Below are 26,049 nucleotides of genomic sequence, written 5' to 3' on the forward strand. Positions count from 1 at the left end.
TTATTTACAATGACGGCCTGATAATTGACGGTCCAATGTGTTACCTTGGAGTTTAGCTTCCTCAACTTTCTCAATGGTCTTTATGTACAACTCCATTTGAGGTTAAGGTCATAGAATGTTTATTAAACTAAATACAATGATTTTAGTATTAGATGCATAAACACACATGTGCATGTGTATATGTGTGTGTATGCATGTTTGAGTGTGAGTTTGTGCATGCGTTCATGTGTGTGGGTGCATCTTTATGTGCGCCGTGACTATCACCTTGTTGCCATTGCTGAGGCTCATGCCGCTCAGGGCTGTGAGCTTGGCCTCCAGGCTCTGCTGCTGCTGCTGATGATGATGAAGCTGTTCTCTCTGGATCTGCTCCCTCATCTTCCTCGCCTCCTGGATAGCCTTCATCACCGCGTCCTGGTCCCCAAACAACGCTGTGGAGTTCAGGCTGGATAGGATGTCTGTGGGTAGAAAGCATCGGCCGTCAGTGTCTGACTGTTGACGGGCACAGCCGTAGACCAATCAACATTGTTGCTGTACGTGACTTCACAGGAAAAGATCTTGACAAACGACTGATTCCAAATGGACCACTAGCTCCTCCTCTCTAGACATGTGTAGAGTTGAGAGGATTGGTTCCTCCTCTCTAGACATGTGTAGAGCTGAGAGGATTGGATCCTCCTCTCTAGACATACGTAGAGCTGAGTGTATTGGTTCCTCCTCTCTAGACATACGTAGAGCTGAGAGGATTGGATCCTCCTCTCTAGACATGTGTAGAGCTGAGAGGATTGGTTCCTCCTCTCTAGACATGTGTAGAGCTGAGAGGATTGGTTCCTCCTCTCTAGACATGTGTAGAGCTGAGAGGATTGGTTCCTCCTCTCTAGACATGTGTAGAGGTGAGAGGATTGGTTCCTACTCTCTAGACATGTGTAGAGCTGAGAGTATTGGATCCTCCTCTCTAGACATACGTAGAGCTGAGAGGATTGGTACCTCCTCTCTAGACATACGTAGAGCTGAGAGTATTGGTTCCTCCTCTCTAGACATACGTAGAGCTGAGAGTATTGGTACCTCCTCTCTAGACATGTGTAGAGCTGAGAGTATTGGTTCCTCCTCTCTAGACATACGTAGAGCTGAGAGTATTGGTTCCTCCTCTCTAGACATACGTAGAGCTGAGAGTATTGGTTCCTCCGCTCTAGACATACGTAGAGCTGAGAGGATTGGTTCCTCCTCTCTAGACATACGTAGAGCTGAGAGGATTGGTACCTCCTCTCTAGACATACGTAGAGCTGAGATGATTGGTTCCTACTATTTAGACATGTGTAGAGCTGAGAGGATTGGATCCTACTCTCTAGACATACGTAGAGCTGAGATGATTGGTTCCTCCTCTCTAGACATACGTAGAGCTGAGAGAATTGGTTCCTACTCTCTAGGCATACGTAGAGCTGCGAGGATCGGTTCCTCCTCTCTAGACATACGTAGAGCTGAGAGTATCGGTTCCTCCTCTCTAGACATACGTAGAGCTGAGAGGATTGGATCGTCCTCTCTAGACATACGTAGAGCTGAGAGGATTGGTACCTCCTCTCTAGACATACGTAGAGCTGAGAGGATTGGTTCCTCCTCTCTAGACATACGTAGAGCTGAGAGTATTGGTTCCTCCCCTCTAGACATACGTAGAGCTGAGAGTATCGGTTCCTCCTCTCTAGACATACGTAGAGCTGAGAGGATTGGTTCCTCCTCTCTAGACATACGTAGAGCTGAGAGGATTGGTTCCTCCTCTCTAGACATACGTAGAGCTGAGAGGATTGACCAGGTATAAGCAACATAGAAAAAAGGTGGAGTTGTTACCATATTGCTTTTAGATCTCCAGCTCATTGAGATCTACACAGGTGCCTAGGGGGTAGGGGTGACGCCTTTATTTGTGGTTAGACAATGAAAGACTCATCTGTAAATTACATTTTTCCAACGGCAGTTTCTCTACCCAATGTTCCCCTCCGGGAGAACAAACTTTCCTCTACCTTCCTTGTCTAATTATCAGATGAAGAGGAAGTACTGTATGCTTGGGTGGCTGTTAAAAAAAGGCATAATATAGCACACAGGAAGGAACACACGTGAAGTGGTACGTCCTCAAAGACACTCTAGAGGAGCTAACAAAATTGTTTTGGTGTAAGGCAATGATTTAGATTGGGTTTAATCACAGATAGCAGAGGTAGAGAACTAAGGTTTATGGTCCAGGGCAGACAATGATGTGAGAGATCTCTTTAAACCAAATAACGTGTGCTGGGTTTCACTGGTTCCGCTGCCTGGGTTTTCATTGGTACTAAATACAGGGCTTTGGGCACTCGTAAAAAAATATAAAAAAACTAGATCTCCTTTGGGGTTGACTTGAACTGGAGGTAGATGCTAGGAATGTTTGTGTGCAATGTGAAGGTGTTTGCGTGCATTTTGTTTATTTGTACCTGTGAGTGTGTGCGCAGGCATGTGTGTGTGTTCACTGCACTCACCCAGTGAGCCTCTGCCCATGTTGGAGAGAGGGCTAGGGATGCGCCCCTTCCCCATGGTGATGGGGCTGGTCTTGTTGCTGGGGAACAGGGTGTGTGAGGGCGAGGACGGGGAGCGGTGGGGCTCGCCAGTCTTGGATCGGGCTGAGAGGTTCAGGGGCTGCGTCGACCCTTCCTCCTGTGGAAGACGAGGAGAAAGAGCAGGCACAGGGGTAAGAAAAAGCTGAAAACACCATTGACCTGTTAAATGGGCAAACAATTATTTTGACGTTGTTATGATGGCATTATGACAGACTGCTTCATGTGAAGACCTGGTGAAAATGTAGTTGTCAGTTGAAGTGTGTATACACTGAGTGTACTAAACATTAGCCACACCTTCCTAATATTGAGTTGCACCCCCTTTTGCCCTCAGAACAGCCTCAATTCATTGGGTTATGGACACAAGGTGTCGAATGTGTTCTGCAGGGATTCTGGCCCACGTTGACCCCAATGCTTCCCACAGCTGTGTCAAGTTGGCTGGAAATCATTTGGGTGGTGGACTATTCTTGATACACACAGGAAATTGTTGAGCATGAAAAACCCAGCAGCTTTGCAGTTCTTGACACAAACCGGTGTACTACCATACCCTGTTCAAAGGCACTTAAATCTTGTGTCTTGCCCATTCACCCTCTGTATGGCACATAAGCACAATCTGAAGCTGAGGAGGATAATTTCTCTATCCAACTGACTGAAGAGTCTGTCGTCCTGATTCAACCTGACTCCTCTATTCAACTGAGCCTCTGAATTATGTTGAAGCATGTCTGTCTGGGAGTTCAGACTGACAGAATAAAAACATTTGAAGCAGACAGAAAAGTTGTGTTTAGTTATACTCAGTGTAGACCAGTGTGAATGATGTGTTTGAGAGTGCAATATTGCTTTAATACTTTGGTCGTGTTCCCCAGGGCACCGTGTTGAGACCGCACATTATTCAGAAGCTGGGAAAAATAAGGCTTTGACCCTCAGATTGCTGCCTAAAAAATGTATTCACTCAATTATCCCGCTCTCAAGTTGTGGCCATTTATAAATACATTTGATCTACAAAAACTTTTGCCGTCTCGTCTCCTCCTCTCTTTCCTAATCAAAGGTTCATGACCACATCGCCTCACATTGAGTTTGTGAGGAATCCCTGGAAGGGGATAGAAACTGGAAGAGAATTCGTCGACACCTGACTAAGTCGTGAAAGGGAACGCTAACAAACATGGGTTTAATTTGGAACCAGTCTTGGGGAGAGGAGAAAGAACATGATTTGGGAGGCTGGGAGGACATTGGGATGCCAGTGTGGAGGGTAGAGAGAGTGGAAAGGGGTTGGGGAAGGTGGACGTTTCAGGGTGGAAGTTTGAAGTTTCAAGGGAAGAGTACTACTGTAGAGCTGTGGTGAGTTCTGACTCCAGTCTATTGTGATGCTGGTTGAGCAGTATTGTAGAGCTGTGGTGAGTTCTGACTCTAGTCTATTGTGATGCTGGTTGCAGTGGTGGTGAGTTCTGACTCCAGTCTATTGTGATGCTGGTTGCAGCTTTGGTTAGTTCTGACTCCAGTCTATTGTGATGCTGGTTGCAGCTGTGGTGAGTTCTGACTTCAGTCTATTGTGATGCTGGTTGAGCAGTATTGTGGAGCTCTGGTGAGTTCTGACTCCAGTCTATTGTGATGCTGGTTGAGCAGTATTGTGTAGCTGTGGTGAGTTCTGACTCCAGTCTATTGTGATGGTGGTTGAGCAGTATTGTGTAGCTGTGGTGAGTTCTGACTCCAGTCTATTGTGATGGTGGTTGAGCAGTATTGTGTAGCTGTGGTGAGTTCTGACTCCAGTCTATTGTGATGGTGGTTGAGCAGTATTGTGGAGATGTGGTGAGTTCTGACTCCAGTCTATTGTGATGCTGGTTGAGCAGTATTGTGGAGATGTGGTGAGTTCTGACTCCAGTCTATTGTGATGCTGGTTGAGCAGTATTGTGTAGCTGTGGTGAGTTCTGACTCTAGTCTATTGTGATGCTGGTTGAGCAGTATTGTGGAGCTGTGGTGAGTTCTGACTCCAGTCTATTGCGATGCTGGTTGAGCAGTATTGTGTAGCTGTGGTGAGTTCTGACTCCAGTCTATTGTGATGGTGGTTGAGCAGTATTGTGGAGATGTGGTGAGTTCTGACTCCAGTCTATTGTGATGCTGGTTGAGCAGTATTGTGTAGCTGTGGTGAGTTCTGACTCCAGTCTATTGTGATGCTGGTTGAGCAGTATTGTGTAGCTGTGGTGAGTTCTGACTCCAGTCTATTGTGATGCTGGTTGAGCAGTATTGTGGAGATGTGGTGAGTTCTGACTCCAGTCTATTGTGATGCTGGTTGCAGCGACCCCACATAGACACATGGCTCCCATTATTGCCTCGTCGAGTCAAGATGAGGCGTGTGCTCTCGAGCTCACTCCAGTAAAGAGGTCTGGGCCCATGCCAAACAGCAGCCATCGCCAATGTGTGTGTGTGTGTGTGTGTGTGTGTGTGTGTGTGTGTGTGTGTGTGTGTGTGCGTGTGTGTGTGTGTGTGTGTGAGTGTGTGTGTGTGTGTGTGTGTGTGTGTGTGTGTGTGCGTGTGTGTGTGTGAGTGTGTGTGAGTGTGTGTGTGTGTGTGTGTGTGTGTGTGTGTGTGTGTGTGTGTGTGTGTGAGTGTGTGTGAGTGTGTGTGTGTGTGTGTGTGTGTGTGTGTGTGTGTGTGTGTGTGTGTGTGTGTGTGTGTGTGTGTGTGTGTGTGTGTGAGTGTGTATGTGTGTGTGTGAGTGTGTGTGTGTGTGTGTGTGTGTGTGTACACACGTGTGTGGTCATTCCCTTTCACTTGAATCATTTATTCAGTCAGTGAGTTATATACTGTGTAACCAAGGTCCAAAACACAAACACACAGAGTCAATCATAAAGAGAAGGCTCACCTTAACATGAGTGACAGGACTCAACACTCTCTTCTCACTCTTCAAGCCGGGGGGCGATAGGGGGTCTGAGGAGTTGGGAGGCTGTGGCAGTGAGGCCATTTTGGCTCCAGGTGAGATCTGCATGCTGGCCAGCTGGGCGGCGTACAGCTGCTGCAATGAGAGGAAATAGGGAAACTGACAAGCTATTAACATCAGCAGCCAGCCGCTAGAGCTGGCTTAGTTCCCACCTCCCTCGCTGTGTGTCACACGCCCACACGCACTTCAGAGAAAAAACACAGAGGCCCTGTCTATGGCTGGTTGTGACTTAAAGCTAAAATGAAAAAGACACCCACAACTATGAGCATTGGTGGAGGCATGTGTTTGTTTGTCAAGGTTCAGATCTAGAGAAAACATATTTAACTCAAACCATCGCCAATCTATCTACAATTCCGATTCATTCAACAGATGGTGGTGTTCAGAGTGGCTTGCTCATCGATTGATATCAATGCTTGGATCCAGTTTGAGGTTTTGAGTGTTCCTCAAAACTTCAAGTCAGAGAAATGCTTCAAGTTAAATGTCAGAGTAAAGTTTCAGAGAAATATATTTTTTAACTCTTTCAAAGAATTAATGGAGAATAAACCTCAATTTCAGAGAAATCCTACAAAGCTTCAGCCAGTCCAAGACACTTAGTAAATATTAAACAACCCAATCTAGAAAAGTGAAACACAGTCTCTGTCTGAGGTCCAGCAGTCTGAATCAAAGCTCTGACCACTGCCTGAAACCACTGTCAACCTCCGTTTGAGGACTTGACAACATATCAAAGCCCCAATCCTGCATGAAAACCACCCAGACATGGCTTGTGTTCAGTAAGACTTGGCCTGCCTCTCTTCCTCCTCCTCTCCTCTAATATCTCAATTTCTACACTCTTCTTTTATCTTCTCCTCTCCTGTATCCTCTCTCACCGTTCTCCACTCTTCTCTCCTCTCCCTCATCTCCCCCCCATCTCCTCTCCTCTCCTCTGACCTCAAGCTCTCTCTCCCCTTGTCCTCTCCTCTCTTTCCCCTCTCTTCCCCTCTCCCTCTCTCCCCTTGTCCTCTCCTCTCTTCCCCTCTCCCTCTCTCCCCTTCCCCTCTCCTCTCTTCCCCTCTCCCTCTCTCCCCATTGTATCATTGCCCCAGTGTTGTGAGATCTGATTTCCTCTCAGTCTAACCGCTAGGCCTCATGAGGACTCTGAGGTCCGTGGAGGAGGGTGGCAGACACACGAGAAGCAGAGCAGACGGGAGGAAGGCTGCGCCGTCTCATTCTGTGGTTTAGGCAGCGAGTTGGATAGCCTCTCTCTCTCTCTCGAGCCAATATTAAACACAAACAGAAGGGGCCCTCGCCGCGATGAAACAAAGCCCTGGTGTCACGGTGCTTATTTTCCTTGGCGAATATGAGGAGTGCCCGGGCCAACCTCTGGCGATATGAGATCCGCTCAAGAATGTGCTTTAAATGACTGGTAGGGCCTCGCGCGTCTATCATTCACGACCACAAGAGTAACTTGCTGCGGTGATGGCTGTTGTTCATACAACTGCGGAGAAGAGGAGAGCTGAGGTATACACCTTGAATGTCTCCGAGGCCCAAGCACACGTACAAACACACACACTGTCTCTCTCTACTGAGTAAGGATTATGTATGGGAATGATTTAGACAGTTAGACACTGGTAGACTGAGCTATGGGCCCCTATACCCAAGCACACTCACACAAACTTCAAACAAACATTCACATTCATACCCCCACACAAACTAAAACAGAGATAGCCCCCCGTTTCAATATGGCTGCCAAAATAACATCAGACAAGAGCTTTGCACAGAGAGCTGACAAAAAGCAACCAGTCAAATGTAAATAGGGAGTCAAACGGTGCACCTTTCTAGTAACCTAGTAAAAGACTGCCACAGTCATTTTTAGCCCCATTGAGCCTTGGAAATGTATCATTTCATTATTGTTTACTTGACCTTGACCTTGCCAACTGGCATAATGCTTTTTAAAGTCAAACAAACAAAAGCATTGAAGACAGGCCTTTTTCTCCCTTTTCCGCCCAAAAACCTGAGGGATCGATGGCCGGCTAGAAGCCAATGTGCAACGTAAACAACGGCAATCTGACCTCTCGCTGTTCAGTAAACCCTGAGGGAAGATAATGCAGTGATTTTTTTTAAATTACAAATTGACAAACAGTCTTTAAAAACAAAACTCTCTATTGGACGGGGGCTCTGGCTGTTAGTGCTAATTTGACTGAAACTAAATGATTAGTCTGTAATTTTCCTCCATCAGTGCTGGTTTTGATAGCCATGTTAGCACAATAATATGCTAAGAGAAAGGTATGATGTACTTTATAGGGGGCTGAGTAGGAGTGCTGATCTAGGATCATTATGGGCTTTAAGATCATAATGAATAAGTTAACATGGATTCTATACCTGCCCCTAGCGGGACTGGTACAATCCCCTTGGCTAGCTTCTTTTAGCCTCGGCTTTCTATTGATCTCAGTATCAGGAAAACACATGGGGGTTGGAATTTTTCAGCAGGTTAGCAGAAGTCCCAGAAGAAGGGACTGACTGCCTGACGCTTACTAAGAAAAGGCTAAATTAACAACTTCTGGTGTGTGTGTGTGTGTGTGTGTGTGTGTGTGTGTGTGTGTGTGTGTGTGTGTGTGTGTGTGTGTGTGTGTGTGTGTGTATTCTTATGTATGTGTGTGTTTGCGTGCGTGCGTGCTCACACAAGTTCGTGTGCGTGTGTAAACGTACATATGTGTAAAAGTCACAGTAAGCGTGTCTGTATATATAAACACAGCAAAAAAAAGAAACGTCCTCTCACTGTCAACAGCCTGCAGGAAGGGTACCACACGAGGGAGGAGGATGTCTTCCCTGTAACGCACAGCATTGAGATTTCCTGCAATGACAACAAGTGCAGTTCGATGATGCTGTGACACACCGCCAAAAACCATGATGGACCCTCCACGTCCAAATCGATCCCACTCCAGATTACAGGCCTCGGAGTACCGCTTATTCCTTCAACGATAAACGCAAATCCGACCATCACCCCTGGTGAGACAATACCGCGACTCGTCAGTGAAGAGCACTTTTTGCCAGTCCTGTCTGGTCCAGCGACGGTGGGTTGGTGCCCATAGGCGATGTTGTTGCCGGTGATGTCTGGTGAGTGACCTGCCTTACAACAGGCCTACAAGTCCTCAGTCCAGCCTCTCTCAGCCTTTTGCGGACAGTCTGAGCACTGATGGAGGGATTGTGTGTTCCTGGTGTAACTCAGGCAGTTGTTGTTGCCATCCTGTAACTGTCCCGCAGGTGTGATGTACCGATCCTGTGCAGATGTTGTTACACGTGGTCTGCCACAGCGAGGACGATCAGCTGTCCATCATGTCTCCCTTAGGCATCTCACAGTACGAACATTGCAATTCATTGCCCTGGCCACATCTGCACATCTGTATGTTCACCTAGATGAGCAGGGACCATGGGCATCTTTCTTGTGGTGTTTTTCAGAGTCAGTAGAAGGGCCTTTTTAGTGTCCTAAGTTTTCATAACTGTGACCTTAATTGCCTACCGTCTGTAAGCTGTTAGTGTCTTACAACCATTCCACAGGTGCATGTTCATTAATTGCTTATGGTTCATTGAACAAGCATGGGAAACAGTGTTTAAACCCTTTACAATGAAGATCTGTGAAGTTATTTGGATTTTTACGAAATATCTTTGAAAGACAGGGACCTGAAAAAGGGACAATTCTTTTTTTGCTGAGTTTATACATACAGTCGTGGCCAAAAGTTTTGAGAATGAAACAAATATTAATTTTCACAAAGTTTCGTGCATCAGTGTCATTAGATATTTTTGTCAGATGTTACTATGGAATACTTAAGTATAATTACAAGCATTTCAAGTCTTTTATTGACAATTACATGAAGTTGATGCAAAGAGTCAATATTTGCAGTGTTGACCCTTCTTTTTCAAGACCTTTGCAATCCACCCTGGTATGCTGTCAATCAACTTCTGGGCCACATCCTGACTGATGGCAGCCCATTCTTGCATAATCAATGCTTGGAGTTTGTCAGAATGTGTGGGTTTTTGTTTGTCCACCCGCCTCTTGAGGATTGACCACAAGTTCTCAATGGGATTAAGGTCTGAGGAGTTTCCTGGGCAAGGACCCAAAATATCAATGTTTTGTTCCCCGAGCCACTTAGTTATCACTTTTGCCTTATGGCAAAAGAGAAGCAACCCCACACATGAATGGTCTCAGGGTGCTTTACTGTTGGCATGACACAGGACTGATGGTAGCATTCACCTTGTCTTCTCTGGACAAGCTTTTTTTCCGGATGCCCCAAACAATTGGAAAGGGGATTCATCAGAGAAAATTACTTTACCCCAGTTGTCAGCAGTCCCCTGTACCTGTTGCAGAATATCATTATGTCCCCCGATGTTTTTCCTGAAGAGAAGTGGCTTCTTTTCTGCCGTTCTTGACACCAGGCCATCCTCCAAAAGTCTTCGCCTCACTGTGCGTGCAGATGCACCCACACCTGCCTGCTGCCATTCCTGAGCAAGCTCTGTACTGGTGGTGCCCCAATCCTGCAGCTGAATCAACTTTAGGAGACGGTCCTGGCGCTTGCTGGACTTTCTTGGGCGCACTGAAGCCTTCTTCACAACAATTGAACCGCTCTCCTTGAAGTTCTTGATGATCCGATAAATGGTTGATTTAGGTGCAATGTTACTGGCAGCAATATCCTTGCCTGGGAAGCCCTTTTTGTGCAAAGCAATGATGACGGCACATGTTTCCTTGTGGGTAACCATGGTTGACAGAGGAAGAACAATGATTCCACGCACCACCCTCCTTTTGAAGCTTCCAGTCTGTTATTTGAACTCAATCAGCATGACAGATTGATCTCCAGCCTTGTCCTCGTCAACACTCACAGCTGTGTCAACGAGAGAATCACTGACATGATGTCAGCTGGTCCTTTTGTGGCAGGGCTGAAATGCAGTGGAAATGTTTTGGGGGGGATTCAGTTCATTTGCATGGCAAAGAGGGACTTTGCAATTAATTGCAATTCATCTGATTACTCTTCATAACATTCTGGAGTATATGCAAATTGCCACCATACAAACAGAGGCAGCAGACTTTGTGAAAATGTATATTTGTGTCATTCTCAAAACCTTTGGCCACGACTGGACATATACAGTTGAAGTCGGAAGTTTACATACACCTTAGCCAAATACATTTAAACTCAGTTTTTCACAATTCCTGACATTTAATCCTAGTAGAAATTCCCTGTCTTAGGTCAGTTAGGATCACCACTTTATTTTAAGAATATGAAATTTCAGAATAATATTAGAGAGAATGATTTATTTCAGCTTTTATTTCTTTCATCACATTCCCAGTGGGTCAGACATTTACAGACACTCAACTAGTACTTGGTAGCATTGGCTTAAAATTATTTCACTTGGGTCAAACGTTTCGGGTAGCCTTCCACAAGCTTCCCACAATAAGTTGGGTGAATTTTCCCTTATTCTTCCTGACAGAGCTGGTGTAACTGAGTCAGGTTTGTAGGCCTCCTTACTCGCACACGCTTTTTTCAGTTCTGCCCACAGATTTTCTATGAGATTGAGGTCAGGGCTTTGTGATGGCCACTCCGATGCCTTGACTTTGTTGTGCTTAACCCATTTTGCCACAACTTTTAAAGTATGCTAGGGGTCATTGTTCATTTGGAAGACCAATTTCCGACCAAGCTTTAACTATCTGACTGATGTCTTGAGATGTTGCTTCAATATATCAACATACATTTCCATCCTCATGATGCCATCTGTTTTGTGAAGTGCACCAGTCGCTCCAGCAGCAAAGTACGATCTTTGTCCCCATGTGCAGTTGCAAACCGTAGTCTGGCTTTTTTATGGCAGTTTTGGAGCAGTGGCTTCTTCTGCGTTGAGTAGGCTTTTAGGGCAATATAGGACTCATTATACTGTGGATATAGATACTTTTGTACCTGTTTCCTCCAGCATCTTCACAAGGTCCTTTGCTGTTGTTCTGGGATTGATTTGCACTTTTCGCAACAAAGTACATTCATCTCTAGGAGAAAGAACATGTCTCCTTCCTAAGCGGTATGACGGCTGCATGGTCCCATGGTGTTTATACAGTACTTGCGTACTATTGTTTGGAAATTGCTCCCAAGGATGAACCAGACTTGTGGAGGTCTACAGTTTTTTTTCTGAAGTCTTCCCATGATGTCAAGCAAAGATGCACTGAGGCCTTGAAATACATCCACAGGTACACCTCCAATTGACTCAAATGATACCATTTAGCCTATCAGAAGCTTCTAAAGCCATGACATAATTTTCTGGAATTTTGAAAGCTGTTTAAAGGCACAGTCAACTTAGTGTATGTAAACTTCTGACCCACTGGAATTGTGATACAATGAATTATAAGTGAAATAATCTGCCTGTAAACAATTGTTCAAAAAATTACTTGTGTCATGCACAAAGTAGAAGTCCTAACCGACTTGCCAAAACTATAGTTTGTTAACAAAAAATGTGTGGAGTGGTTGAAAAACGAGTTTTAATGACTCCAACCTAAGTGTATGTTAACTTCCGACTTGAACTGTACATAGCATAGGAATGCCCTCTAATAGATTCACAGCTGAGTCTCATTGAGAACATGTCCATCACTAGTCCTCAAGTTGTGCCTATGCTCTAATCTCTTCAATGGGTCAGATGTCTGCTCCTTAACGCCTGCCCCAAAACATTTTGATTTGATTCTCCTATTAAACTCGGAAGTCACACAAATGTCATGCAATGAATGAAATCACACAGGCAAAACAAATTTGCAAACCCCTATATTTAGCAAAGTGGTGGAAAACCCTTGATTCTCCGTATATCAGTGTTGCGTCAATACCTCACCTTTAGAGCTATGAAACAGAAATAGCTAATTGAGCCGGAGAGGAAAAGAGTGAGCGACGTCTTGTGATGACAACAAGAATGTCTGCTAAGTAACTGTATTGCACTCTCATTAATGGGACACAAAGGGGGTAATTCTTCAATTGAACTGAACTGCAGATGCCAGGCACCGGCCATAAGGACTGGAAACAATTGACCGATGAAGTCCCAAATGGCATTCTATTCTCTTTATAGTGCACTAGTTTTGATGTGAGCCGGTGCCATTGAAACACAGCCCCTGGCTCCTAAAACATTCTGCCGCTTGTTGTGCTGGTCATGATTGATCCAATACACTTAGTCAATACATTGTATTCTAGTTTCCCTCCTATGACTATACTGTAAGGGCAACATAGTGTTGAGGTTAAATAAATTGAAGGTGTAGAATGCAAGAGATTTGGAGATCAAGCTATCCTGTCTTCCATCTTTAGAGTGTTATAAATAGATGCATAATTTTATAGGATTGTAATGTATTTGGTATTCCCCTCCCTCTCACCCTCCTGACCAGATACATTCTCCTCTCTCCATTACCATCCCTCTCCTCTCCATTACTATCCTGTCCATTACTCTCCTCTCCATTACTCTCTCTCTCCATTACTCTCTCCTCTCCCTTACTCTCTCTCTATCTCCATCACAATCTGTCTTCTCTCCATTACTATCGCTTCATCTCCCTCTCCATTACTATCTATCTCTCTCTCCATTACTATCTCTCAATTCTCTCCTCTCCTATCTATCTATCTATCTATCTATCTATCTATCTATCTCAATTCTCTCCTCTCCATTACTACCTCTCTCCTCTCCATTACTATCTCTCAATCTCACTACTCTCCATTACTCTCTCTCCATTCCCTTTTAATCTATCGGCTCTCCATTACTGTCTCTCTCTCTCTCTACTATCGCCAACTCTCTCCTCTCCTCTCCATTATCTCTCAATCTCTCTCCTCTCCACTAATATATCTCAATCTCTGTACTCTATTACTCTCTCTCCACTCCCTTCCTATCGCTCTCCTATTACTATCTCTCTATCCTCTCCATTACTATCGCTCAAATGCTCTACTCTCCATTACGCTCTCCTCTCCATTTCTATCTCTCTAATCTCCCTTACTATATCTCTCTTGAGCAGATCAACATGAAGAACAGCGTCGCCGCCTTGGTGCCGGATCTGCCTGCGCCTTCATCGCTGGGACTGCCTGTGTCTAAGCACAGCTGTGCTGACTCCAACTACCCTGACTCCAACTACACTGACTCCAACAGTGGCTTTTTCGTCGAGCTCGGCTCCTTTCCCTCTCTCTGGCTCTGATTGGCCTCTGCCTGCTGTGGGAGGTCTGGACCTATCGTCGGGAGCTGCAGGCGTACACTATCCTGCTCCTCGTGGGCCCGTGAAATGTTCCACACATTTTGTGAGGGTTAGGAATGGGCAAATTTGTCCATTCCATTCTTCGGCCGTTGTATTGGGTAGTTCAATGGTGAGAAATGTCACAGTCCCTGGAGCAAAAACCTTGTGCTATCCAGGAGCACGGTTACAGGACATCACTAAGCTGTTCCCAAACATTTTAAACCTGCATCAGGACATCAATAAGCTGCTCCCAAACATTATAAACCAGCATCACGAAATTGAGTCTATCATAGTTCATGTGGGATTCAATAACATTATGAAGGGCAGCTCAGAATGATGATGATAGTGATGGAATCTGATGGGGAAACGACCTGCTGAACTGTGGTGGCCATGAGGGAGGGTGCCACTGGTTGGCCGCGGGTGTTGGTATACACCCAGGATCCGTGCTGACTCCCGGGGCTGGTAGGTCCATCTCAAGCGGGGCAAAGCTGTTTGATAGCTGGGTCAGATCTTCTCGGATAGATGGGAGGCCAGACTGCCTCCCCGACCTCCTTCGCCTTGCGAGTGTCCAGTCTCCCATGGGCCGCGGAGCTGAGCTTAACATCTGTCCGTTGGATTGGAACAGATCAACGCTGCCCAACTCATCAACAGCTTTGCTGTTGAGATTGGGTTTGCCTGTGTTACAGCAAGGTCAGTGTACTTAGAAAGCAGGTTTTCCTTTTCTCGCATTCGAGCTAACAGACGGAGGATCTCTTCCCTAAGATGCTTGATGGTGGTGCATTTAGGGCAGACAAATGCCTGTCCATTTTCCAGTTCCACCTTATCTTCATCTTGTGTAGAAATCATCTCACATCTGAAGCATTTGTGGGGTGTCTCACCGTGTGTCTCACTCTGACTCGTCTACAGTACATATGAAGCAGAGCCTGACCTGAGAGGGGGAGAACTTCTAAAGCACTACAGCGTACACCCAATGGCCACACACAGACGAGATTATTAATAATACTGCATTTGGCCAGGATACCATGATGCTCATTGAGACTACTGCCACTACTTTACTATATGATTGCGTTATTTTTGTCAAGACAAACTGAAGACTGTGTACTGTGGCACTATAACCCATATGGCCACACAGAGACCACAAGGCTTAATAACAGTGCCACTCCTCCACATACATTAGCACTACACGCTTAATCTTTAGATGAGGTTAGACGTATGTCATTCTACTGAACTCTTATGTCATTTTTGTCATTACAAACTAAGGAAATGATTTTGTATCATTTTTCCAGCATTCCTAACCTTCTCTTTCCTTCAATGACGCTTACCCTATCTGTCTATAAATCTCAACCATTCCCCTTCACTTTGTTTTTGTTCTAAACAAGCGGTATAATGAGCATCTTCCTCTTTCATTCAGGTTTTCCTTCTCTCCATCTCTGAGATGTTTAAATATGAATGATTACACATGTCACACGGTGCATTCATCCACTTCGTTCTACCTCACAAATGAACACGCACACACAACACCACTGTGAGGTACAGATGCTTTGATCACTTCAAAGGTACACGTGGAGATATTCTGTCTGACTGAACAGCAGGTTCTGTTTCCCAACTGCACCACACAGTGCTTTGTTAGGTCAATAACATTTAATGAGAGCTTTGCTAGGGGAAGCCATATTACAGCCTGAATAACCTGAGGCAAAGCTGTTATGTTTAACAGCTGACTGCAACGACACCAGAAATAATGATTGACGCCGGAAAGTGATAGTTTACCTACGAATATAACAATTTGAGACGTTCTGTTATTTTCCAATATGCTGTAGAGGAGGTGTGGACGACAATGTTGTAAAATTGGGGTACGCCCTTTGGGGTAGAGGCATTTTTTATCTCATCTTTTTTAGCCATGTTCAATGATAACTATTATCTATAGGTGCCATTCGCTAACCATAGGTGTCAAGCACCAATAAAAATATGATACATTGCCTAGGCCAGGTGTTGTGCTGGTGGGTTGGAACACCAAAGAGATGTATCATAATGGCCTTTGTTTGACTCAGTCAACATATTTCAGATAAGGGAAGTGGTGGGTTCAATATCTAGGGTATAGAGTCTATAGGCTTGGTAAACATGGGAGTCTATAGGAGTCTTGGTTAGTTAGCATTGTTGCTAATGCCGGGCTAGTATTTTGTGGTTAGGCTGTTTAACAACTCTCATGCAGGACTTAGTGGACTAGCATGTTTCTGATCATACGTTTGTCTTATTGGGATCTACCCTCAAGACAAAATTTCCTCTGGAAAAACAATAAAAAACAAAATTTGGTGCAAATTTGGTGCAGATACTTAGTAGGCCTAAATCTGGTACTGTAAATGCTTGTTAGCATGTCAGTACCTTTCCTTTGTGGAGCAGCACATGGCGATGTAGGGTGAAGTGGCCTCTAGACGCTGATCTTGGGTCAGTTTTGCATTTCCAATTCTAATGGTTTAGGTAAGGATTGGGGTAGGGAAGCTGATCCTAGATGTGTAGCTAAGTGAAATGTTTCCCTGAAGAAGCACATGGGCCTACCTGTAGTTGTAGCGGGCTCAGTCCTGACGCGGCTGCAGCTGCCATTGTGGATGGAATGAACTGCATGGGGTAGTTATCACCTATCAGGAGAGAGACAACAAAACATACAATGAACTGCATGGGGTATCAGGAGGAGAGACATGGAGTATAGTTATCACCTATCAGGAGGAGAGAGACAACAACAAAAACGCATAGCCCAGGCTGAGATGAGGGAGTTTACCACGCCAAGAGTAAACCTGCCCCCCTCCCCTCCAGATACTTGTTTGCTCACTCTTGCTCTTTCTGTCTCACTCTCGCCCGGTTCTAGTCTCTCTGTCTGTTTATCACTCTCTGGTTCCGGTCTCTCTGTCTGTTTATCGTTCTCTGGTTCCAGTCTCTCTGACTGTTTATCACTCTCTGGTTCCAGTCTCTCTGTCTGTTTACCCCCCTCTGGTTCCAGTCTCTCTGTCTGTTTATCACTCTCTGGTTCCAGTCTCTCTGACTGTTTACCCCCCTCTGGTTCCAGTCTCTCTGTCTGTTTATCGTTCTCTGGTTCCAGTCTCTCTGACTGTTTACCCCCCTCTGGTTCCAGTCTCTCTGTCTGTTTATCACTCTCTGGTTCCAGTCTCTCTGTCTGTTTATCACTCTCTGGTTCCAGTCTCTCTGTCTGTTAACCACTCTCTGGTTCCAGTCTCTCTGTCTGTTTATCACTCTCTGGTTCCAGTCTCTCTGTCTGTTTACCCCCTCTGGTTCCAGTCTCTCTGACTGTTTATCCCTCTCTGGTTGCTTCCAGTCTCTCTGTCTGTTTACCCCCCTCTGGTTCCAGTCTCTCTGTCTGTTTATCACTCTCTGGTTCCAGTCTCTCTGTCTGTTAACCACTCTCTGGTTCCAGTCTCTCTGTCTGTTTATCACTCTCTGGTTCCAGTCTCTCTGTCTGTTTACCCCCTCTGGTTCCAGTCTCTCTGACTGTTTATCCCTCTCTGGTTGCTTCCAGTCTCTCTGTCTGTTTAACCCCCTCTGGTTCCAGTCTCTCTGTCTGTTTATCACTCTCTGGTTCCACTCTCTCTGACTGTTTATCACTCTCTGGTTCCAGTCTCTCTGTCTGTTTACCCCCCTCTGGTTCCAGTCTCTCTGTCTGTTTATCGTTCTCTGGTTCCAGTCTCTCTGTCTGTTTATCACTCTCTGGTTCCAGTCTCTCTGTCTGTTTATCACTCTCTGGTTCCAGTCTCTCTGTCTGTTTATCGTTCTCTGGTTCCAGTCTCTCTGTCTGTTTATCGTTCTCTGGTTCCAGTCTCTCTGTCTGTTTATCACTCTCTGGTTCCAGTCTCTCTGTCTGTTTATCGTTCTCTGGTTCCAGTCTCTCTGTCTGTTAACCACTCTCTGGTTCCAGTCTCTCTGACTGTTTATCACTCTCTGGTTCCAGTCTCTCTGTCTGTTTATCACTCTCTGGTTCCAGTCTCTCTGTCTGTTTATCACTCTCTGGTTCCAGTCTCTATGTCTGTTTACCCCCCTCTGGTTCCAGTCTCTCTGTCTGTTTATCACTCTCTGGTTCCAGTCTCTCTGTCTGTTTATCACTCTCTGGTTCCAGTCTCTCTGTCTGTTTATCACTCTCTGGTTCCAGTCTCTATGTCTGTTTACCCCCCTCTGGTTCCAGTCTCTCTGTCTGTTTATCACTCTCTGGTTCCAGTCTCTCTGTCTGTTTATCGTTCTCTGGTTCCAGTCTCTCTGTCTGTTTATCACTCTCTGGTTCCAGTCTCTCTGTCTGTTTATCGTTCTCTGGTTCCAGTCTCTCTGTCTGTTTATCACTCTCTGGTTCCAGTCTCTCTGTCTGTTTATCACTCTCTGGTTCCAGTCTCTCTGTCTGTTTATCGTTCTCTGGTTCCAGTCTCTCTGTCTGTTAACCACTCTCTGGTTCCAGTCTCTCTGACTGTTTATCACTCTCTGGTTCCAGTCTCTCTGTCTGTTTATCACTCTCTGGTTCCAGTCTCTCTGTCTGTTTATCACTCTCTGGTTCCAGTCTCTATGTCTGTTTACCCCCCTCTGGTTCCAGTCTCTCTGTCTGTTTATCACTCTCTGGTTCCAGTCTCTCTGTCTGTTTATCACTCTCTGGTTCCAGTCTCTCTGTCTGTTTATCACTCTCTGGTTCCAGTCTCTATGTCTGTTTACCCCCCTCTGGTTCCAGTCTCTCTGTCTGTTTATCACTCTCTGGTTCCAGTCTCTCTGTCTGTTTATCGTTCTCTGGTTCCAGTCTCTCTGTCTGTTTATCACTCTCTGGTTCCAGTCTCTCTGTCTGTTTATCGTTCTCTGGTTCCAGTCTCTCTGTCTGTTTATCACTCTCTGGTTCCAGTCTCTCTGTCTGTTTATCACTCTCTGGTTCCAGTCTCTCTGTCTGTTTATCACTCTCTGGTTCCAGTCTCTCTGTCTGTTTATCGTTCTCTGGTTCCAGTCTCTCTGTCTGTTTATCACTCTCTGGTTCTTGTCTCTCTGTCTGTTTACCCCCCTCTGGTTCCAGTCTCTCTGTCTGTTTATCACTCTCTGGTTCCAGTCTCTCTGTCTGTTAACCACTCTCTGGTTCCAGTCTCTCTGTCTGTTAACCACTCTCTGGTTCCAGTCTCTCTGTCTGTTTATCACTCTCTGGTTCCAGTCTCTCTGTCTGTTAACCACTCTCTGGTTCCAGTCTCTCTGTCTGTTTATTGTTCTCTGGTTCCAGTCTCTCTGTCTGTTTATCACTCTCTGGTTCCAGTCTTTCTGTCTGTTTATCACTCTCTGGTTCCAGTCTCTCTGTCTGTTTATCACTCTCTGGTTGCTTCCAGTCTCTCTGTCTGTTTATCGTTCTCTGGTTCAGTCTCTCTGTCTGTTTATCACTCTCTGGTTCCAGTCTCTCTGTCTGTTTATCGTTCTCTGGTTCCAGTCTCTCTGTCTGTTTATCGTTCTCTGGTTCCAGTCTCTCTGTCTGTTTATCGTTCTCTGGTTCCAGTCTCTCTGTCTGTTTATCACTCTCTGGTTCCAGTCTCTCTGTCTGTTTATCGTTCTCTGGTTCCAGTCTCTCTGTCTGTTTATCACTCTCTGGTTCCAGTCTCTCTGTCTGTTTATCACTCTCTGGTTCCAGTCTCTCTGACTGTTTATCACTCTCTGGTTCCAGTCTCTCTGTCTGTTTATCACTCTCTGGTTCCAGTCTCTCTGTCTGTTTATCACTCTCTGGTTCCAGTCTCTCTGTCTGTTAACCACTCTCTGGTTCTCTCGCTCTGTCCCTCACACTCATTAACTCTGTTTTTCTCACCCACAAGTTATGGTAGATGTATTCCTCATGTCTATTTCCTCCATACAAAAACCCACAGCCTACTAGCCTCTCGACGAACCCGCCCAGGCCTATAATGAATTGTGGCGTGAGCGTTTGTCAAAGGTTACTAATGTGTTATGTCTGTACTCATGGATCCCAGCAGAGTCGATGCACCAGTGCTCTCTCCGAGCAGTACGACTTCTAACTTCTAACAGTAAGATTCCTGATTGCGATGCACTCATGAATCCAGCAGGCTTTTAACAATCTAGCACCAGAATGTTCTGCAGAAACCCCACTGTTTGTCCTAAAAGGCTTTCCATGTCCGCCTCAATGTTAAAATAAAAATACTGTAAACAAACCAAAAAAAAGTTATAACCATTACCACAGCCATACTTCTTAGAGGGATAACTTTGTTACTCTATTTTATCGTTTTATTTTTTTTAGAGTACATTTTTTTTTGAAAAAAATTAAGATATGTTATGTTCTTGCTCAAAAACAAGGACTGGTGCACTACTTTTGACCAGAGCCCTATTCCCTAGATAGGGCTCTGGTCAAAAGTAGTGCACTATGTAGGGAATAGTGCTCTGTTCAAAAGTAGTGCACTATGGGAAAATAATGTAATGTGGGAAAGGAGGAGAAAAGATAGAGCAGGTGGTGATTATAGTTCCTGCCTAGAAAGGGAGTCTGTGTGTGTCTGTGCTTAACGTTTGTGTACATTAAGTGCATGCATAAGTATGCACATATATGCAAAAGTGCATGTGTGTGTGTGTGTGTGTGTGTGTGTGTGTGTGTGTGTGTGTGTGTGTGTGTGTGTGTGTGTGTGTGTGTGTGTGTGTGTCTGAGCAAGTGTGTTAAAGAGTGAAATTCCATGTTGCAGATGTGCTGTGTAACTGAAATGCTTTCAGAACATCATAAACAACAACATTCCACCGTTAGTTATCTATTGTTCCTTAAATGACTAACCAGGAAGTTAACAATTCTTGGTTGAAACTATGTCACAATGTTGCAAATTAACTAATAATGATTCACAAACAAACTCATTTCTACAACACATTATTTGTTTGTGAATCATGAATCGTTCATTTACAACATTTTGACAGCAGTATATATGAAACCTCCAACATTCTCAAATTGACACACTTCATAACGTAGACAAGAATGATCAAATTGGACACAGTCTATCACAGTGCCATCCATTTTGTCATCAAAGTCCCAAATATTACCCACGACTGCAACCTGTAAGCTCTCGTTGACTGGCCATCGCTTCATAGTCGTCACCAAACCCACTGGCTCCAGGTCATCTATAAGTCTCTGCTAGCTATAGCCCCACCTTATCTCAGCTCACTGGTCACCATAGCAGCACCCACCCGTAGCATGCGCTCCAGCAGGTATATCTCACTGGTCACCCCCAAAGTCAATTCCTCCTTTGGTCGTCTTTGTTTTCTTTTGTTCTACTGTATTATTGACTATGTTTTGTTTATCCCATGTGTAACTCTGTGTTGTTGTATGTGTCGAATTGCTTTGCTTTATCTTGGCCAGGTCGCAGTTGTAAATGAAGCCTACCTGGTTAAATAAAGGTTAAATCTTTTTTTTTAAATGACTACAACACTGTTTTGTCCTAAAATATGAAAGACTCCCTATTCCCTATTGTAGTGCACTACTTTTGACCACATTTGCCTTTTAGGGTACCAACACAGACCAAGCAGTTTGTTCCTTTTATGTGGCAAAAAAATTTACCTATAAAAAGGTTTTGTGTCTTGTTTAACACTGTAGGGTGTAAAGCCTTATTTGCAAATTTCCCAGAGCGCCTTTCAAGTGAATTTTAGAGTTACTAGTACCACGCATGACTGTTGCATTAAATGAGTTTCAGTCCTGTAGCCGTCACCAACTAATTGCCTAGGTGAATATTTTATCATAGACAAACTCTTTATGACAATACATGACATATATCATAAGGCCATACTTTGGCAGCCTAGTTAAATCCCAACACAGAAGTCTAAAACTCATGGTTTGCAGGCCACATTGGACAAGTCACATCATGCAGGTTTGCAGAGTGATATGCAATTCCTGTTGGAATCCAGTCAGAGTGGAGATACATTTCAAATGTGAACTTTTAATCACCTGCAACCTGCATTTAGAACGACTGCCAAGGTAGGGACACTAGATAAATGAGACTACCGAAAGTATTGAAACTGGAACAACCATCTCAGTAACGGGTGCAATAATTCTAACTACTAACAGAATGGGTTCGTTTAGAAAAATGACATAACTTCAGTCAATTGGAGGTGTACCTGTGGATGTATTTCAAGGCTTACCTTCAAACTCAGCGCCTCTTTGCTTGACATCATGGGAAAATCAAAAGAAATCAGCCAAGACTTCAGAAAAAAAACTGTAGACCTCCACAAGTCTGGTTCATCCTTGGGAGCAATTTCCAAATGCCTGAAGGTACCACGTTCATCTGTACAAACAATAGTACGCAAGTATAAGCACCATGGGACCACGCAGCCGTCATACCAGTCAGGAAGGAGACTCGTTCTGTCTCCTAGAGATTAATGTACTTTGGTGCGAAAAGTGCAAATCAATCCCAGAACAACAGCAAAGGACCTTGTGAAGATGCTGGAGGAAACAGGTACAAAAGTATCTATATCCACAGTAAAACAAGTCCTATATCGACATAGCCTGAAAGGCTGCTCAGCAAGGAAGAAGCCACTGCTCCAAAACCACCATAAAAAAAAGCCAGACTACGGTTTGTAACTGCACATGGGGACAAAGATTGTACTTTTTGGAGAAATGTCCTCTGGTCTGATGAAACAAAAATAGAACTGTTTGGCCATAATGACCATTGTTATGTTTGGAGGAAAAAGGGGAACGCTTGCAAGGCGAAGAACACCATCCCAACCTTGAAGCACGGGAAGGCAGCATCATGTTGTGGAGTTGCTTTGCTGCAGGAGGGACGGACTGGTGCACTTCACAAAATAGATGGCATTATGAGGACGGAAAATGATGTGGATATATTGAAGCAACATCTCAAGACATCAGCCTGGTCGCAAATGGGTCTTCCAAATGGACAATGATCCCAAGCATACTTCCAAAGTTGTTGAAAAATGGCTTAAGGACAACAAAATCAAGGTATTGGAGTGGCCATCACAAAGCCTTGACCTCAATCCTATGGAAAATTTGTGGGTAGAACTGAAAAAGCGTGTGCGAGCAAGGAGGCCTACAAACCTGACTCAGTTACACCAGCTCAGGAGGAATGGGTGAACATTTATCCAACTTATTGTGGGAAGCTTGTGGAAAGCTACCCAAAACGTTTGACCCAAGTTAAACATTTGAAAGGCAATGCTACCAAATGCTAATTGAGTGTATGTAAACTTCTGACCAACTGGGAATGTGATGAAAGAAATAAAAGCTGAAATAAATCATTCTCTCTACTATTATTCTGACATTTCACATTCTTAAGATAAAGTGGTGATCATAACTGACCTAAAACAGGGAATTTTTACTAGGATTAAATGTCAGGAATTGTGAGAAACTGAGATTAATATTACATAGCTAACCTGTATGTAAACTTCTGACTTCAACTGTATGTACCTCTGAAGGTATTTTATGTGTATTTTTGGACCCCTGGGAACAATATTGTACCCTAACCGTACCCTTTTTTTCTGAGCATGTATGGGCCCTGGTCAAAAGTAGTGCACTATAAAGGGATTAGTGTGCCATTTGGTTCACATCCTGGGCTGTTCAGTGTATGAAGTGAACGTGGGGAATCCTGTCAGGACCTTGTTTGACACAGCACAGTGACAATAGATATGGAGGCTTCTGCAAGAGTAGTACGATACAGAGAAAGGAAAGAGAGTGCAATACTGCAGAGAGGGAGACAGAGCCAAATCTTTACTTAGACACATGTAACTCAAATATTTTATGTGTGTGTGTGTGTGTGTGTGTGTGTGTGTGTGTGTGTGTGTGTGTGTGTGTGTGTGTGTGTGCGTGCGTGCGTGCGTGCGTGCGTGCGTGCGTGTGTATGCGTGCGTGCGTGTGTATGCGTGCGTGTGTGTGTGTGTGTGTGTGTGTGTGTGTGTGTGTGTGTGTGTGTGTGTGCGTGCGTGCGTGCGTGCGTGCGTGCTTGCGTGCGTATGCGTGCGTGTACCTGGTTTGTAGGACATGTTGTGTGGGAAGAGGAAGCCCTGCTGTGCAGCAGCGGTGGCAGCAGCCAGAGATCGCTGGTCATGAGGAAACACTGGGATCATCAGAGGAGGCATGTGACCCTGCACCTGAGAGAGACAGAGTGAGATCAATAGTTGTCCTACTTATACATTTTCATAAATAAATGTTTTTTTCTTATTTTCTGTTTGTTCTTCTGTTTCTAATGAATGATTCTTAGTGTATTTATGTAACACTTCCTTTAGATAGTCCATCTGTTGATGCTCTATGGCATGGTTCCCCAACTGGTGACCCGTGATTTAAAAAAAATATATATATATATATATATTATTATTTCCATTAAATCTTTATTGTTGGACATAAAAGACTGTGATATTAATTTAGGAAATCTGTTCCCAAGTTATTCACCACGCACAATAGAGAGATACGCTACATTCAGAAAGACCCCTTGACTTTTTACACATTATTACTTTACAGCCTTATTCTAAAATTGAACTAATAGTTTTTTTCCCCTCATCAACCTACATACAATACCCCATAATGAAAAAGCAAAAACATTATTTTTTTTGTGCAAATGTACTAGAAATAAAAACTGAAAAATCACATTTACACAAGTATTCAGACCCATTACTGAGTATTTTGTTGAAGCACCTTTGGCAGTCTTCTTGGGTATGACGCTACAAGCTTGCCACACCTGTATTTGGGGAGTTTCTCCCATTCTTCTCTCCAGATGCTCTAAAGCTCTGTCAGGATGGATGGGGAGCATTGCTGCACAGCTATTTTCAGGTCTCCAGAGACGTTCAATTGTGTTCAAGTCTAGGCTCTGGCTGGGCCACTCAAGGATATTCAGAGACTTGTCCCGAAGCCACTCCTGCGTTGTCTTGGCTGTACGCTTTGGGTTGTTGTCCTGTTGGAAGGTGAACCTTCACCCCAGCCTGAGATCCTGAGCGCTCTGGAGCAGGTTTTCATCAAGGATCTCTCTATACTTTGCATCATTCATCTTTCCTTCGATCCTGACTGCTCTCCCAGTCCCTGCCGCTGAAAAACATCCACACAGCATGATGCTGCTGCCACCACCATGCTTCACTGTAGGGATGGTGCCAGGTTTCCTCCAGATGTCACGCTGCACATTCAGTCCAAAGTGTTCAATCTTAGTTTCATCAGACCAAAGAATCTTGTTTCTCATGGTCTGAGAGTCTTTAGGTGCCTTTTGGCAAACTCCTAGTGGGCTGTCATGTGCCTTTTACTGAGAAGTGGCTTCCGTCTGGCCACTCTACCATAAAGGCCTGATTGGTGGAGTGCTGCAGAGATGGTTGTCCTTCTGGAAGGTTCTCCCATCTCCACAGAGGAATTCTAGAGCACTGTCAGAGTGACCATAGGGTTCTTGGTCACCTCCCTGACCAAGGCTCTTCTCCCCCGATTGCTCAGTTTGGCCAGCCGGCCAGCTCTAGGAAGAGTCTTGGTGGTTCAAAACTTCTTCCTTTGAAGATGGAGGCCACTGTCTTCTTGGGGACCTTCAATGTTGCAGATATTTTTTTCTACCCTTCCCCCAGATCTGTGCCTCGACACAATCCTGTCTCGGAGCTCTACGGACAATTCCTTCAACATCATGGCTTGGTTTTTGCTCTGACATGCACTGTCAACCGTGGGACCTTTATATAGACAGGTGAGTGCCTTTCCAAATCATGTCCAATCAATTGAATTTACCACAGGTGGAATCCAATCAAGTTGTAGAAACTAGAAAGGCTCTGAATGCTTATGTAAATCAGGTATTTCTGTTTTTTATTTTAATACATTTTCCCAAAATAATAATACCCTGTTTTCGCTTTGTCATTATGGGGGCCTTGTGTGTAGTTTTTCAAGGATTGTAATTTATTTAATCCATTTTAGAATAAGGCTGTAACGTAACAAAATGTGGAAAAGTCAAGGGGTCTGAATACTTTCCGAAGGCACAGTATGCGATCATATAAAATGTAAGCAAGGTTTGAAATTATCATGTTTTAGTCAAATGTTATATCTGTTTGGGCTTCTTGCTGTCAATTTCCAGTCTACAAATGATATGTAATAATGTTCCGGCCACCTGACCATCCGCTCAAGAGAAAAGCATCCCACGGCTGAATGTAGTTGATGATCCCTGCTCTACAGACTATCTACTAACCCTAGCCCTGACCTTTATCCTTACCCTGACCTTTATCCTTGCCACAGACTTTCTACTAACCCTAGCCCTGACCTTTATCCTTGCCCTGACCTTTATCCTTGCCCTGACCTTTATCCTTGCCCTGACCTTTATCCTTGCCCTGACCTTTATCCTTACCCTAACCCTTATTCTAAACCTAACTGTAACCATAGACTAGCAAGCAGTTGCTTATCAATAGTTTGT

At 44.5% G+C, this 26,049-nt stretch overlaps 1 protein-coding gene across 9 annotated transcripts in view; it reads right to left on the reverse strand.

The window, feature by feature from the left end:
* LOC110521284 (transcription factor SOX-6) overlaps window positions 1-26,049 on the reverse strand; it is a 200,384-nt gene that overhangs the window by 32,442 nt on the left and 141,893 nt on the right. For 6 of the 9 annotated variants that reach the window (XM_036969424.1, XM_036969427.1, XM_036969422.1 and 3 more), the window contains 5 exons: window positions 23,656-23,779; window positions 16,250-16,329; window positions 5,425-5,598; window positions 2,493-2,667; window positions 265-455 (listed from right to left, as the gene is read on the reverse strand). In XM_036969424.1, the coding sequence (XP_036825319.1) occupies window positions 265-455; window positions 2,493-2,667; window positions 5,425-5,598; window positions 16,250-16,329; window positions 23,656-23,779 (744 nt within the window). The remainder of the gene's footprint in view (window positions 1-264; window positions 456-2,492; window positions 2,668-5,424; window positions 5,599-16,249; window positions 16,330-23,655; window positions 23,780-26,049) is intronic. The other 3 variants (XM_036969428.1, XM_036969425.1, XM_036969426.1) reach the window with 2 other exon arrangements.

The sequence above is a fragment of the Oncorhynchus mykiss genome, chromosome 30 (assembly GCF_013265735.2).
Source record: "Oncorhynchus mykiss isolate Arlee chromosome 30, USDA_OmykA_1.1, whole genome shotgun sequence".
Taxonomy (NCBI): domain Eukaryota; kingdom Metazoa; phylum Chordata; class Actinopteri; order Salmoniformes; family Salmonidae; genus Oncorhynchus; species Oncorhynchus mykiss.